This window comes from Dreissena polymorpha, chromosome 2 (assembly GCF_020536995.1).
Source record: "Dreissena polymorpha isolate Duluth1 chromosome 2, UMN_Dpol_1.0, whole genome shotgun sequence".
NCBI classification, from domain to species: domain Eukaryota; kingdom Metazoa; phylum Mollusca; class Bivalvia; order Myida; family Dreissenidae; genus Dreissena; species Dreissena polymorpha.
The window spans coordinates 22,440,839-22,455,348 of record NC_068356.1 but is presented as its reverse complement, the minus strand read 5'-3'; the positions used below and the strand labels follow the sequence as shown (position 1 = coordinate 22,455,348).

Here is a 14,510-nt window from a genome sequence, read left to right as displayed (position 1 = left end):
TTTCTTTGGTTTCAAATTCCTGCACATTTCATGTAAAATATACTCTGAGATCTGGAGAAACACAATTTTCAAGAAAATGTCTGCTTGATGAGAGCATGTGGTAATTGGATATGGCCCTAAGTAAGAGATATGCCAGCATGCTAACTGTCTTTATGGCCTGTTAATTATACGCTTATAGGACCCTGCTGATAAGCCTCCCTCGATGGAGGCTGGTAGGTTGTTCCAGGTGGCAATTATACTTGGAAAAAAGCTGTGGCGATAGAATGAAGTGGATGTCGATAATGGCAGGAACTTGATGGAGTAGTTTGCTCGTGTCCGGTTTGAGCCAGGGGAAAGATATTTCGAAACTGGTATGTCCATGAGGTCGTTGGTTATCTTATAGACCATTGTCAGCTTGGCTTTGGTTCTTCTGGACTCTAGAGTTTCCAACTGTAGGTGTTCGAGCATTGATGTGACGCTACTGGTGTTGTGGTATCTGTTCGTAACATAGCGGGCTGCTCGTCTTTGGACCATCTCCAGGTCATGGATCTGCTCCTTATGGTATGGGCTCCACACAGTGCCGCAGTACTCTAGGATGGAGCGAACAAGGGAAAAGTATGCTGCACTTTTTACCTCCTCGTTGCCTATCCGTAAGTTTCTGCGTAGGAAACCAAGGGAACTGTTGCCTTTCTTAAGCACTTTTTGGATATGTGGCTTCCAGGACATGTCCTTTGTCAGCTCAACCCCAAGGTATTTTTATGCTTCTTCACATACAAGCGTGTGGCCTTTAAGGGTGTAACTGTATAGGATTGGTGATCGCTTACTGCACACTCGCAAAATGCAGCACTTCCCTGGGTTAAAGGACATTCCCCAGAGCTTCTCTTGTTTCCTCTTGTCGGATCATTAAGTATCCACTACAGCCCCGTTTCATGTCATCTAGAGTCTGTGATATTGACGTCATCTTGAGTCCGTGATTTCGTATGTGTTACTGAAAATAGCAATTTTCAGGGACATTTAAGGATAAAACGAGTATTCCATTCTAAACGATCGAAAGAAAATCTTCTAATTGTTACTTTCAACTTATAATTTAACATTTTTTAGCGCTTTATTTATAAATGACATTCCGTATTGTGTTGGTGATTGTAATTTAACTGAAAGATTTTCGTTTATTGTCTATATTTCAATATTCGTGGATTTGGCGATAAAAAGTTTACAAAACTAAAATGTGCACGCCTGAAAAAAGGAAGCACAATTGTACGTTTAGATGTATAATTTGTGAAGACATTGCTATGATTTTTTATATACCGGTATGCCTTGAACAAAATTATACCGGATATATATATATATATATATATATATATATATATATATATATATATATATATATATCAAGAGCAATCAAGTAAATCAATATCAAGCCTTAAGGTTCATGGGGGGGGGATAAAATTCATTAAAACTTCGTTTTGGTTTTTTCATTCAATGTGGTACAATATGGTCAAACTATATATCATTTTAAAGCTTAAAACGGATAGAATAAGATAAACACATTTTTGACATTCAATATTTGTGTGCTTATTCATATTTTGGTTTAAAACCAATACATTTTTACACTAATTTACAAAATCTCAATCTAAAGTTAGGAAGGATATACACTACCTTAAGTTGAATAAATACAAAGCTATATACCAGAGACGTAGATAACATCTACGTCTCTGTATATACATATACAAGGTCAAGTTAGCAACATTTCACAGAAAATTATTGTCATAAAACAACAAATGAGTTTTTATTCAACTGCCTTTTTTGGATAAATTTCCTAAACAAAGTTCTAAAAATAACTTAAACGTAACTACTTTTTAAAAATCCAGGTATGATGGATAATAAGTCACAATTCTATTTCAAAAACTTAACAATTTTGTTATTTACCTCTCAACCAAATTGCAAATTTTAAACCATCTCAAATTGAAATAGATTGCAGACGACATATAAAATTGTAAAGGAATATAAAGAAATTGGCAAACCGATTGATTTTATATTTCGATTCCTTCTACCCATTTTGAAAGCGTGGCCATCGCTGTGCTCCGTAGAAAAACGTGCAAAACAAATCGGTCGAAACCACGTGCAGTGGTGAGAAAACCGGGTATGTGTATACACATACCTGAGAAAACACATACTTATTTTGACAGTTGGGTGGCAACTAGTAAAACAACTATTAACATTAATCAGCAAGAGATCGCACTAAATAACATAAATGACCACGTAGAGATATCATCACTTACCCTATTTCAAATATTTTCCAGCTGAAAATTGTCCCCCACACGTCTTTTTTAGTTTATTTGTATTGTTTTTCCGGAGCCGAAGTGCATCTCACAGAATATCCATCCAACTTCCGTTGTTTTCACTTTCGTTATTAAAAACTCCGTTTAAAATAATTATTTCTACTTCTAGATTGTTAAAGCGATGTATTATTATATATTATCAATAGAATAGTATACCGTGATGAATTAAACGGAGTTACGTATCGATCTTACTGTCAGTCTGTAAGCGTACTATTTTATGCGCAATAATATAGTACATGTGATTCGACAGCGATTGTAAACATTGGTGAAATGCTTCTTACATAGTTATTCTTTTGAGTGTTTATGAAGTCTGATCGTGCAGTTTGCAAACATCAACGGAAAGATTACAATCCAATGCATTTTTCATCGTCAACCGTTTGGAATGTCAAGTAGGCGATGAGTGAGTTTTTAGCATGTTGTTGTGCCGGTGCCCGGTCTACAAAATGCGCACATACCTCGTGATTGGGAACCAGCGACAAATCGGTATAGTGCATGCTGGGTAGCACGAGTTTGTACGGTCTCTTGTGCACGGGACGTTGATGTTAGTAGATGTGTTTATGTGCCTATGTCCCAATGTGAGTATTGTGTGAGGAATTGTGAGCCTGTAAATTTTAAATGGTATTGTATTGTATATGTGTGTCTGTAACTGTGAGCCTGTAACTGTGAACCTGTGCGTGTAACCCTATATTATATATATATTTGATAGTGAAATATTTTTTTTTCAGAAAAGTTAATTTTTCGTTATAATATGATTATTTATCATTCAAAATGATGTTTTCACTAATTAATATCATAGCCACACGCTAACCACCTGTGGTCTGTGACTGTGTATGTGAGTCTGTGAGTTGCCTGTGATTGTGTCAATGACACGTATTTCCCTGGAAGTGTATTCCCAGAAGTATATGTGTATGTAAGCTGGTGACTGTGTGTTTAAGTACGTATTTGCCTGGAGGTGTATTCCCAGAAGTACATGTATAGTGCCATTTCGTGACGTGGATGAGCCGAGTTCCCTCGAAGACGACGAGGACGATTGGTGCCATCCTGACGTGGATTCCGGTTGATGCCCATGTGAGTAGTTTAGTATCTTGTCGTTGCTAGTAATTGCTGTAGTGGTTGTGGACGAACCCCACAAAGAGCTAACCGTAAAAACACTACAATGTTTCTTTCTATTTTATTAATTTAAAAATGGCTGCCCACATGGTGATGAAATGACATGTGTTCGAGTTTTGATATTTCTAGATATGTAAACCTTTTTTACTATTTAAGCGTAACTTGCCCTCGTCAATGTCTATATTAATCACTAGTTATATAATTTTCCGCCGAAATACGCGGAATAAACATGATTCAAATTTTTGAAAATAATGTATATTTTATTGTTAAAATCGCTTTGTATTTTGATTGATTTTGTGGATGTTATGATACGTTGATGTACAAAATTGGTAGCAGTTTGAAGGAAAAACATCCTTTAAAGCATATAATGTATACATTTTCAATGTGGCACTCTTCCTTTAGTCAAATTTGAGTTCAATGCTAGGGGTCCCAAATTTAATGCATTTACAGAAGTGAAAACAAACATTTTGGGCTTCTGTTCCATTGTGGAAAACGGGCCATAATTCCACCAAAACTCGTCTCAGCCAAAATTCTGATCACGTGTGGCAAGTTTTTTAGTGAAATCCATCCATGCGGTACAAAGTTAACCGACAAATATTTCCCCCGCCCACCCCGCCGATGTTCTCATAATGCGGCCGTTTTTCAAACAAGCGTACCATTTTATATAAAGCTAAGTAATATAATTATGTGAATTAGAGCAATGCAATTCCTTCACTGTTGACAAAAATGTGTATAAATCTTTCAAATGATATAAAGCAGGGACCTATATGTCCCTGTGTAAAGCTTAGAACACGTCGACATCAGTATAATTGCTGATATATTATTTACCAAAGTATTTTTATTTATGCCGTTATCACTACAGTAATATTGCTTCTACCACAGGTGGATAGCGTGTGGCTATGATATTATTTAGTAAAAACATCATTTAGTATGATAAATAATCAAATTATGACGAAAAATCAACTTCTCTGAAAAAAAATCACTATCCAATATATATTTGATAGTGATTTTTTCAGAGAAGTTTTTTTATTTAATTTGATTATGTTTTCATTCAAAATGATGTTTTACTAATTATTAGCATAGCCATACGCTAACCATCTGTTGTGGCGTCTACTGCATTGTTGTTGCACATCTTGTTTGTTCATTTCAACATTTATCTTATACTTAGATATTTATTAAGTTATTCGCGTCCACAAACTGATAACCTGTGCGAATGTCGTTTTGTGTTAAACTGCAGTTTCCTCCAGAGTTCATGCTTTGTGAATATGATTGAACAAAATATTGTTTAATTGACATGACTTATCAAAGTCTGCATCAGACATAATAATGACACCAAACAAATTATAGCATTTATTTTTAAAGCCTATAGTTATACATTCACGAAATGTGCTTAAATCAATCCGATCGCACGATCGCCTTGTCATTTTGAAATGTAATACTTCATACTTGTAATTCCGACTTAAGTGTTTTTCCAGTAACCTTGATAGTGACAAAAAAATAGCGCATGACTATGACGCACCATATACAAACATCACGAAGCTGTCGATTGCTTTACAATTTAATCACGATCTATGTATGGTATTGGAACAGAAACGTGGCCTATATATACATCTAACAGCCGAACAAAAGGCTTAATACATATACTTAGGCACGGGTGACTGCGGATCGTGACGACTCGAGCTGGCATGATCACGTTTTCTCACAATGCCTTGTTTACCGAATGCCCGGGTACGAGTATATATTGCGGTCGGTTGTGGGAAGCGGCATTCATTCGAATTCTACAAAGCCTGCGGGTCAGGACTTAAGGAAAGCACTTCTTAAGAATATAGCTGGTTCGAAGTATACATTGACATCAGAATAAACGGTAAGTTATTTTTTTCATCGTTTAAGTAAAATACGACTTACATAACTACATTCTTATGAATATTACTGTTACATTTATTAACAGCAAAAGTCGATATAAAATGCCTTTACATGACATTGATATGCATTTCCTGCAAGGTCGATCGCGATAAAGGAAAGTGATATTGTAATATTTTCAGATGCATATTTCAATGAAGATTGTCGTCGCAGTGTTGGTTTGTGCAGTTATCCTAAGCGAAGCCCGACCACAGGTAAAAGGAAATCTACTTCACAGTTTATTTGAGCATATTAGCATAGTCAGTGAGGGAATACTAATATTCATGTATAAACCGCTATTTTAGGTATGATAAATCTATAGCCATGATTAAAAGGTGTAAATATAGACTGTACGTTGTTAGTATCGTGATTTTCTTCGATTTAAAGAATGGCTGTAAGAAAAGAAATATTATTATCTGCAGGGTGGGTCAGGAAATCAGCAACGGCCTTCGAAAGGGTCCGGAAAGCAGAAGCCCACACCAATGCAAAGAGCCAAGCCAACGCAGACACCCAAGCCAGCAAATGGTGGCGGTGACTTAAAGCCGCCGAGGAGACCGGAAGCTGTAAAAGGCGCGGGAAAATTCTGCGGCGCACTCGTGAACGGAAATATCACCAACAACAACACGACATTCGACGGTGTGTTCACCAGCGTCAGCGGCGTCTGCACGGATCTCCTGGCCTGGCTAGAAGCCAACAAGCCGACAGACGCCCCGCCTGCTGAGGGAACTGTAAGCCACATTACGATTAAATTGAAGTATCTTTATTCATAAACGTATACGCCGACAACTGGCACTCGTAAAAATGTCCTTTAGTAGCATAATATAGTATTTTCTATATTTGCAGTTAAGTTTGTTCGTGCACGTTTTACTTTATCAGGTCAGAGCAGCATACCTTTTGAGACTCGCTTTAATCGATTTGAATCTTTTCCTTTACTCAACTTAGTATATTTATCCTAGCAGGATTTTCTCTAATATTAATTAATTAATTGATAAATGTCAGTGCCAGTTAAACAGAGGCGATCGAATTGACAAATATAGCACGCTACATGGAGTAATCAGCCATGTTAAACGAATAGATTATCAATTACGGTAATTAGATTTTTTTTAATCTATCTACTTAATTGTTTCAGGGTAAACGTGGCCCAGCTGGAGGTAAGAAATCCCGCGGTGGAAAGGACAGTTCCGAGAGTGATGATGCCGACCGCCATGGCAATAAGACTGCCGTCGATATCCTACTGCATGTGTGTGAAGGCGTCGAGAAGATTCCCGTTGACGACCCGGTGAGTAGACGCTCGACAGGCATGTTCATTGAATAATAATAGGGTCGAATGTAACATATAAACTATTTAAACTTCAATACCATTATAATTGTTTACAGTACCGCAACATACAATTAATCTAAGTTTACTATTCTGAATATCAAAATACGTATTGTAGTAAGCATATAAATAAATATATATGTATGTATATATTATGCTTCTAAAATATACCCTCTATTGATTGAAAATTGATTAATATCACAAGTTATATAGACGTCATCCATTTTCCTTGACAGACCATCCCCGCAGACTTGAAGAACATCATCACCCGATTTGACACCGAGTGTGATGAGGCAAGAAAACTTGCCGGCGGCTCGGCTCCCACTGACGCCCCAGTCCCAACAGCTGCCCCAAATTAGGAACCACTTTATACCATACAATAACTTTGCCGAAAAAAAATTACAACGCAGTTAATTTTGCCGTTTGTGATTTATGTAGCCTAAACAGATTATTGTCAACACAAATGTTATTGAAGTAAAGCCCTTAAGGCAAATGTGCATTAAAGTACACGCACACACAATGCATTTGACAACGAACTTATCACGTTATGGTAGGTTCTAGAGCCTTTTGAATTTGAATACTGCTTAGTTGATAGATATACGTTGCATTTTGATAGGGATATACTGCGTAGGACGTTATGTTAAATATGTTTAAGTCAGTAAAATACTCGACGCTGGTCGTCTTTCTCGTTGATACTATTGTAAGACGAGGCATTTGATAAAAAATGACCATGAACTCGCATAAAGCATCTTGCTTTTGTTTATTTTAAACTAACAGAATGTCCATTTGTTCATATTGTTTTATCAGTGGTATTGTGTCACTTGAATTTACACCTATGGTATATCTTGTCTTGTGGCCATGATTTTTTTAAATAAATAATACAATAAAAAAACACCTATTTCTTGTTCTGTTGTCAACTATTGAGGTCTTGGAAATCGTGACAGAGATGTGCACATTACTGTTGATATTGCATCAACAGTTGTTATAGTATAAAACGTTGATTCCGCATTTGAAGATCCAACCCAGCTTACTTTTAATTATACCGTTCTATAAGTGTATTGGTGTGTCACACTTGAAAACTGTTGACAACAGGTTACAATTTAAACACGGACATCGTTGTAACCTGCCGTAAACTTTCACTGTATAGTACGTTTTTAAGTCAAGCGTTTTACCTGTTTGTGATAGAAATTATCAAAGTTGTTTGGTGTTGCATGACACTGGATACAACTCGTTCATCAAAATTAAAACTTAAGAGCTAAGAACAAGTTTAATTTAAATACAACACAGTTTACTTAGTATATCAAATGTGTCTAAACACGAAATGTTATATACCGGTAATGTTAGTGGACAGATAAGCTGCATTCACACATAGTGTCATTGTTAGTTTACCTAGTCCAACGTTTGTAGAAAACGGTTTTAAATTATATGCCATCAAAAACTGATTCTAATTTACCCCAGGAACATTATTTATAAAGGTCCCTGTTCACACTTATATGCAATTATATAATAACGATGCTCCTTATTTATTCATACTCGTTACCAGCACGGAGTGTAATCTAGAGTCCGTGTTACCAGTAAACGTTAATTTACAATCACATCTTATAATACACAATAAGATATTAAAATGAAGCTGAAAAATCAAATCAAGAAAGATATATCAGAAAGATATTGATAAAATTGATAATGTTCAGCGTCAAGCTGCCAGATTTGTAACAAATAATTACAGCAAGACACCGGGCACGGTCACAAATATAATTAAGGATTTGAATTGGAATACCTTGCAATCAAGAAGACAACAAGCTAGACTCATTTTGTTCTACAAAATAGTATATAATCATGTTGATGTCAATCCCCTTCACTATCTCACTCCATACATTAGACACTCACGCCCTCATCATCACATGGCATACCAAATACCACCAAGTACAGCTGATTACCACAAATTTTCATTCTTTCCAAGAACAGTTGTACAATGGAACACACTTCCATCTTATGTAGTCAGCGCTGATACGATCCCTGGATTTAAATCAGTGCTTGTTTTTAACTCGACTAATATTCTCACCACATGCACAGTTGTATATGTATATATTTAAGTCTTAAGGGCTTAAGGTGTTAGGTTTTGCACCTTTTTTATCACTGTTGATAGGATTTTCTTGAGTGGATTGAGTAACTCGGGAAGACTATCAATCTATTTCTTTTTAACCCCCCACGCATGGCCATAATGTATCAGTATTGAACATAGCCATTATTATAAAAGTAGAAGAAGAAGAAGAAGAGTGGACTATTTAAATAGCCGTTAGATATACTACAAATGTACTTGTATGTAACATCACACGACATGGACTGAACTTACTTATGCAGGAGCTGATTTTTTATTTTGAATGATCTTATACTCAATAGATCAGTATCTATTTAAAATATCCACCAACAAAAATTACTTCTAATATAAAACAATGTTTATCATTTGAATTAACGGGTACTCAATATTAATTTATGACCAAATTCCAAACCTTTAGTAGGCATAAATCTAATACTAGTAAATGTCAAGAGAGCATCACTTCCTGGAGCAGAATAATCTGATTACAACCATTATCAGACTGAAGCTTCTATAGTATGCTCACTGATTAAGCAATGTCTACTAATACTAATTAAACCCACAATGCACCTTGACTTTCCTGCTACTGGTGTCAGACCAATGGTAGCCAGCAGTGAGTGGCCGCTAGTTTGGTTTCGGGCTGAAGCTGTGCAGAACTTTGGTTTACTTATAGACACAAATGCTACCATTTGTTTCAGAAAAAAATGTTCAATTAATCCAAACATAATTGCAAATTTAATTCCAGCAAACATAATAATGCATTGTACAGTGCACAATGAGAATATCGAAAAAATTATACAAGACATAATTATCTTAAGCTTCAAAAACAACAATGGTGAACATAACAATTATAATCAAGAGTTCCCAAAGTTAAGAATAGTACAAAACAATACAATACAGTACAAAAACTCTATAGGAATTTACAGTTATCATATACATGTTGTAAAAACTTCCAATCAATTAAATGACCACACAGAGTCAGAAAATGAAGCCTTCACTTTGAATGGTCTCATTGTGCTTATTTACTTTAGTCATTAATCTAGCGGTAAAGATGGAACATGAGTGATAATATCCCTTATTTACTTTAGTCATTTATTAATCTAGCGGTAAAGATGGAACATGAGTGATAATATCCCTTATTTACTTTAGTCATTAATCTAGCGGTAAAGATGGAACATGAGTGATAATATCCCTTATTTACTTTAGTCATTAATCTAGCGGTAAAGATGGAACATGAGTGATAATATCCCTTATTTACTTTAGTCATTAATCTAGCGGTAAAGATGGAACATGAGTGATAATATCCCTTATTTACTTTAGTCATTAATCTAGCGGTAAAGATGGAACATGAGTGATAATATCCCTTATTTACTTTAGTCATTAATCTAGCGGTAAAGATGGATCATGAGTGATAATATCCCTTATTTACTTTAGTCATTAATCTAGCGGTAAAGATGGAACATGAGTGATAATATCCCTTATTTTCAATTACAGTACTATTTCATACACAGTACACACAAGTTTATTAAATAGGCTCAAATACAAAATCAATTAGATTCAAAAAATTTTTAGTAAAAAAGTTTATTTTTTTAAAGTCTTGAATATGTGCCCAAGCATAACATTTAAGCCATAAGTGTAACAAGAGTGCCAAACTGTCACAAGATACGCCCGTTCGAAGGTTTTGGAAACCATGCTCAATGCTTGAAATGCACTAAGTGACCCCGAGACCTAGTTATTGACCCGGCATGACCCATATTTGAACTTGACCTAGATATCATTTAGACGTAACATCTGACTAAATTGGGTGAAGATCAGATGAAAACTACTTCAATTAGAGAGCGGACACCATGCTATATGCTTGAAATGCACTAAGTGACATCGTGACCTCGTTTTTGACCCGGCATGACCAATATTTGAACTTGACCTAAATATCATCTAGACACAACTTCTGACCAAATTAGGTGAAGATCGGATGAAAACTACTTCAATTAGAGAGCGGACACCATGCTCAATGCTTGAAATGCACTAAGTGTCCTCGCGACCTCGTTTTTGACCCTGCATGACCCATATTTGAACTTGACCTACATATCATCTAGACAAAGTTTGGTGAAGATCGGGTGCAAACTACTTCAATTAGAGAGCGGACACCATGCTTTATCCTTGAAATGCACTAAGTGACCCCGTGACCTAGTGTTTTACCCAGCATGACCCATATTCGAACTTGACTAGATACTAGACACAACTTCTGACCAAGTTTGGTGAATATCGGATGAAAACTATTTAAATTAGAGAGCGGACACTGCTGTGGACGCCGCCCGCCTGCCGCCCGCCAAGGGTGAAACTATAATACATCCTGTTTTTAAAAACGGGCGTATAAAAAATGGTCAATTAAGGAGTTAGTTGACATATCATAGGTATATATTTATTGGGAATAGCACATAATTGTTTGTTTTTCATTAAAGAACTTTACTTCCAATTCTTGTACAAACATCCTTGAGCTAACAGGAAGGTGGGATGGACACTATTTATAAAGTTGTTAATTACTAGTAACATAATTGTGACTTTATTTTGCAATTTTAGTAAATAATAACTTAAGAATCTTTATAAATATTGACACAGATCATCCCAGTCTCTGGTGTCCAGTCCCTTTCATAAAGGAATAAAGCCCATAATTCTAGTACAATTTATTCTTCCATGGGGTATCTCTTCACCAGGCTTTCAAGGGAAGGATTTCGCCCTGTGAACTGCTGGAACACTGACTTGGCACTGACACCACCGCCCTGGGCAAGGTACGTACTGCGGAATCTGAAACCACAGTCAAACACACATCTTGTCAGCATGATGGTAAATCTAATAAGTTGTTTGATCTTTCAATTTTTTCTTTTGACAAAAATGTGACATTAATTTTGTGACATCATCAATAAATTTTGTTTCGCAAATATATTTACTTTATGAATATATTGTTTTGTTTCATGTTGGAATCATATATAGTTCCTAAGATATAGCCCTGAAAAGTTTGTAACAGACAAGCTGACTTATGGACAGAGGGATAAAAAACAAAACTATATCCTTCCCCCTTCCTTAAGTGGAGGACAATTAAAACAAGGGCTGTTTGTAAAACATGCAGGCCCCTATATGGGCTCTCCGTTGTAGTGACAGCCATTGTGTGAATATGTTTTTTGTCACTGTGACCTTAATCTTTGACTTAGTGACCTGAAAATCAATAGAAGTCATCTGCCAGTCATGATCAATGTACATATGAAGTTTCATGATCCTAGCCATAAGCGTTCTTGAGTTATCATCCGGAAACCATTTTACTACTTCAGGTCACCGTGACCTTGACCTTTGACCTAGTGACCTGAAAATCAATAGGGGTCATCTGCAAGTCATGATCTATCTACCTTTCAAGTTTCATGATTCTAGGAATAAGCGTTCCTCAGTTATCATCCGGAAACCATTTTACTATTTCGGGTCACCGTGAACTTGACCTTTGACCTAGTGACCTCAAAATCGATAGGGGTCATCTGCGAGTCATGATCAATGTACCTATGAAGTTTCATGATCCTAGGCATAAGCGTTCTTGAGTTATCATCCGGACACCATTTTACTATTTCGGGTCACCATGACCTTGACCTTTGATCAGTGACCTGAAAATCAATAGGGGTCATCTGCAAGTCATGATCAATGTACCTATGAAGTTTCATGATCGTCGCCATTAGCGTTCTTGAGTTATCATCCAGAAACCATTTTACTATTTCAGGTCAGCGCGACCTTGACCTTTGATATAGTGACCTGAAAATCAATAGGGGTCAACTGCGAGTCATGATCAATCTACCTATCAAGTTTCATGATCCTAGGCAAAAGCGTTCTTGAGTTATCATCCGGAAACCATTTTACTATTTCGGGTCACCGTGACCTTGACCTTTGACCTAGTGACCTGAAAATCAATAGGGGTTATCTGTGAGTCATGATCAATGTACCTATGAAGTTTCATGATCCTAGACATAAGCGTTCTTGAGTTATCATCCGTAAACCGTTTTACTATTTCGGGTCACCGTGACCTTGACCTTTGACCTAGTGACCTGAAAATCAATAGGGGTCATCTGCCAGCCATTATCAATCTACCTACGAAGTTTCATGATCCTAGGCATAAGCGTTCTTGAGTTATCATCCGGAAACCATTTTACTATTTTGGGTCAATGTGACCTTGACCTTTGACCTAGTGACCTGAAAATCAATAGGGGTCATCTGCGAGTCATGATCAATCTTCCTATCAAGTTTCATGATCCTAGGCCTAAGCGTTCTTGAGTTATCATCCGGTAACCATTAAAATATTTCGGATCACTGTGACCTTGACCTTTGACCTAGTGACCTGAAAATCAATAGGGGTCATCTGCGAGTCATGATCAATCTACCTATTAAGTTTCATGATCCTAGGCCTAAGCGTTCTTGAGTTATCATCCGGAAACCATTTTACTATTTCGGGTCACCTTGACCTTTGACCTAGTGACCACAAAATCAATAGGGGTCATCTGCGAGTCATGATAAATGTACCTATGAAGTTTCATGATCCTAGGCCCAAGTGTTCTTGAGTTATCATCCGGAAACCACCTGGTGAACGGACCGACAGACCGACCGACATGAGCAAAGCAATATACCCCCTCTTCTTCGAAGGGGGGCATAATAATAGAAAGAGTTAACAAATGTACACTTGCTACGATGTGGCATTTCAAACATGTCAGGTCTAGGTATCCCGTCTGTTTGCTTATAGATGCAGTTATTCGGTAGTAGATTCCAAATACGTCATGTTAAGAAAACATTTTTATTTTATGCTTTCCGTTGGTTTATAGAGAAATATCAGTGAAATAAAACTGGTATTTCACTGTTTTAAACAGTGAAAAATAACAATGAAAACTAGAGCTTTGTCACAGACGTGACAAATACCCCCACATGCCGCATTGACACATAATATTTTGCATGTCGTCTTCACAAAAAACAGCGGACACCATGCTCAATTTTTAAAACGCACTAAGTGACCCCTTGACCTATTTTTTGACCCAAAAAGGCCCATGTTCTATCTTGGCCTTAAGATCATCTCCATAAAACTTCTGACAAAGTTTGGTGAAGATCGGATGTAAACTACTTGAATTAGAAAGCGGACACCATGATGAATGTTAAAAAACGCACTAAGTGACCCCGTGACCTAATTTTAGGCCCGGAATGGCCCATGTTCACACTTGTCCTAGAGATCATTTAGATAAAACTTGTGACCAAGTTTGATGAGGATTGGATGAAAACTACTTGAATTAGAGAGCGGACAACATGGTGAGGTTTACAACGCACTAAGATACCCCGTGACCTAGTTTTTGACCCAGCATTACCCATATTCAAACTTGACCTAGACATCATCTAGATACAACTTGAAGATTGGATGAAAACTACTTGAATTAGAGAGCGGACAATATTGTGATGTTTAAAACGCACTAAGTGACCCCGTGACCTTGTTTTGACCCGGCATGACCCATATTCAAACTTGCCCCTAAACATTATCAAGATACAACTTCTGACCAATTTTGGTGAAGATTGGATAAAAACTACTTGAATTAGAGAGCGGACAACATGGTGAGGTTTAAATCACACTAAGTGACCCCATGACCTAGTTTTTGACCCGGCATGGCCCATGTTCTAACTTGACCTACACATCATCTAGTTACAACTTCTGACCAAGTGTGGTGAAGATCAGATTTAAACTACTTGAATTAGAGAGCGG

The 14,510-nt window shown here is 36.8% G+C and overlaps 3 protein-coding genes across 3 annotated transcripts in view; 1 reads left to right on the top strand and 2 right to left on the bottom strand.

Annotated features, from left to right (window-relative positions):
- Positions 1 to 88: 88 nt before the first annotated feature.
- On the bottom strand, positions 89 to 2,521 carry LOC127866206 (uncharacterized). Its single transcript, XM_052406630.1, has 2 exons — positions 2,259 to 2,521; positions 89 to 967 (listed from the first exon to the last, which is right to left on the bottom strand). The coding sequence occupies exon 2, from the start codon at positions 703 to 705 to the stop codon at positions 151 to 153; it is 555 nt and encodes a 184-aa protein (XP_052262590.1). The 5' UTR covers positions 706 to 967; positions 2,259 to 2,521; the 3' UTR covers positions 89 to 150.
- A 643-nt stretch (positions 2,522 to 3,164) lies between these two features.
- On the top strand, positions 3,165 to 7,543 carry LOC127866204 (uncharacterized). Its single transcript, XM_052406627.1, has 6 exons — positions 3,165 to 3,386; positions 5,077 to 5,292; positions 5,471 to 5,542; positions 5,750 to 6,055; positions 6,457 to 6,606; positions 6,882 to 7,543. Exons 3-6 carry the CDS (start codon positions 5,471 to 5,473, stop codon positions 7,002 to 7,004), a joined length of 651 nt encoding a protein of 216 aa, XP_052262587.1. The 5' UTR covers positions 3,165 to 3,386; positions 5,077 to 5,292; the 3' UTR covers positions 7,005 to 7,543.
- A 1,919-nt stretch (positions 7,544 to 9,462) lies between these two features.
- Positions 9,463 to 14,510, bottom strand: part of LOC127866200 (uncharacterized) — a 38,909-nt gene continuing 33,861 nt past the window's right edge. The window contains exon 18 of the mRNA XM_052406621.1: positions 9,463 to 11,545. Coding sequence (XP_052262581.1) covers positions 11,425 to 11,545 — 121 coding nt within the window. The 3' untranslated portion in view covers positions 9,463 to 11,424. The remainder of the gene's footprint in view (positions 11,546 to 14,510) is intronic.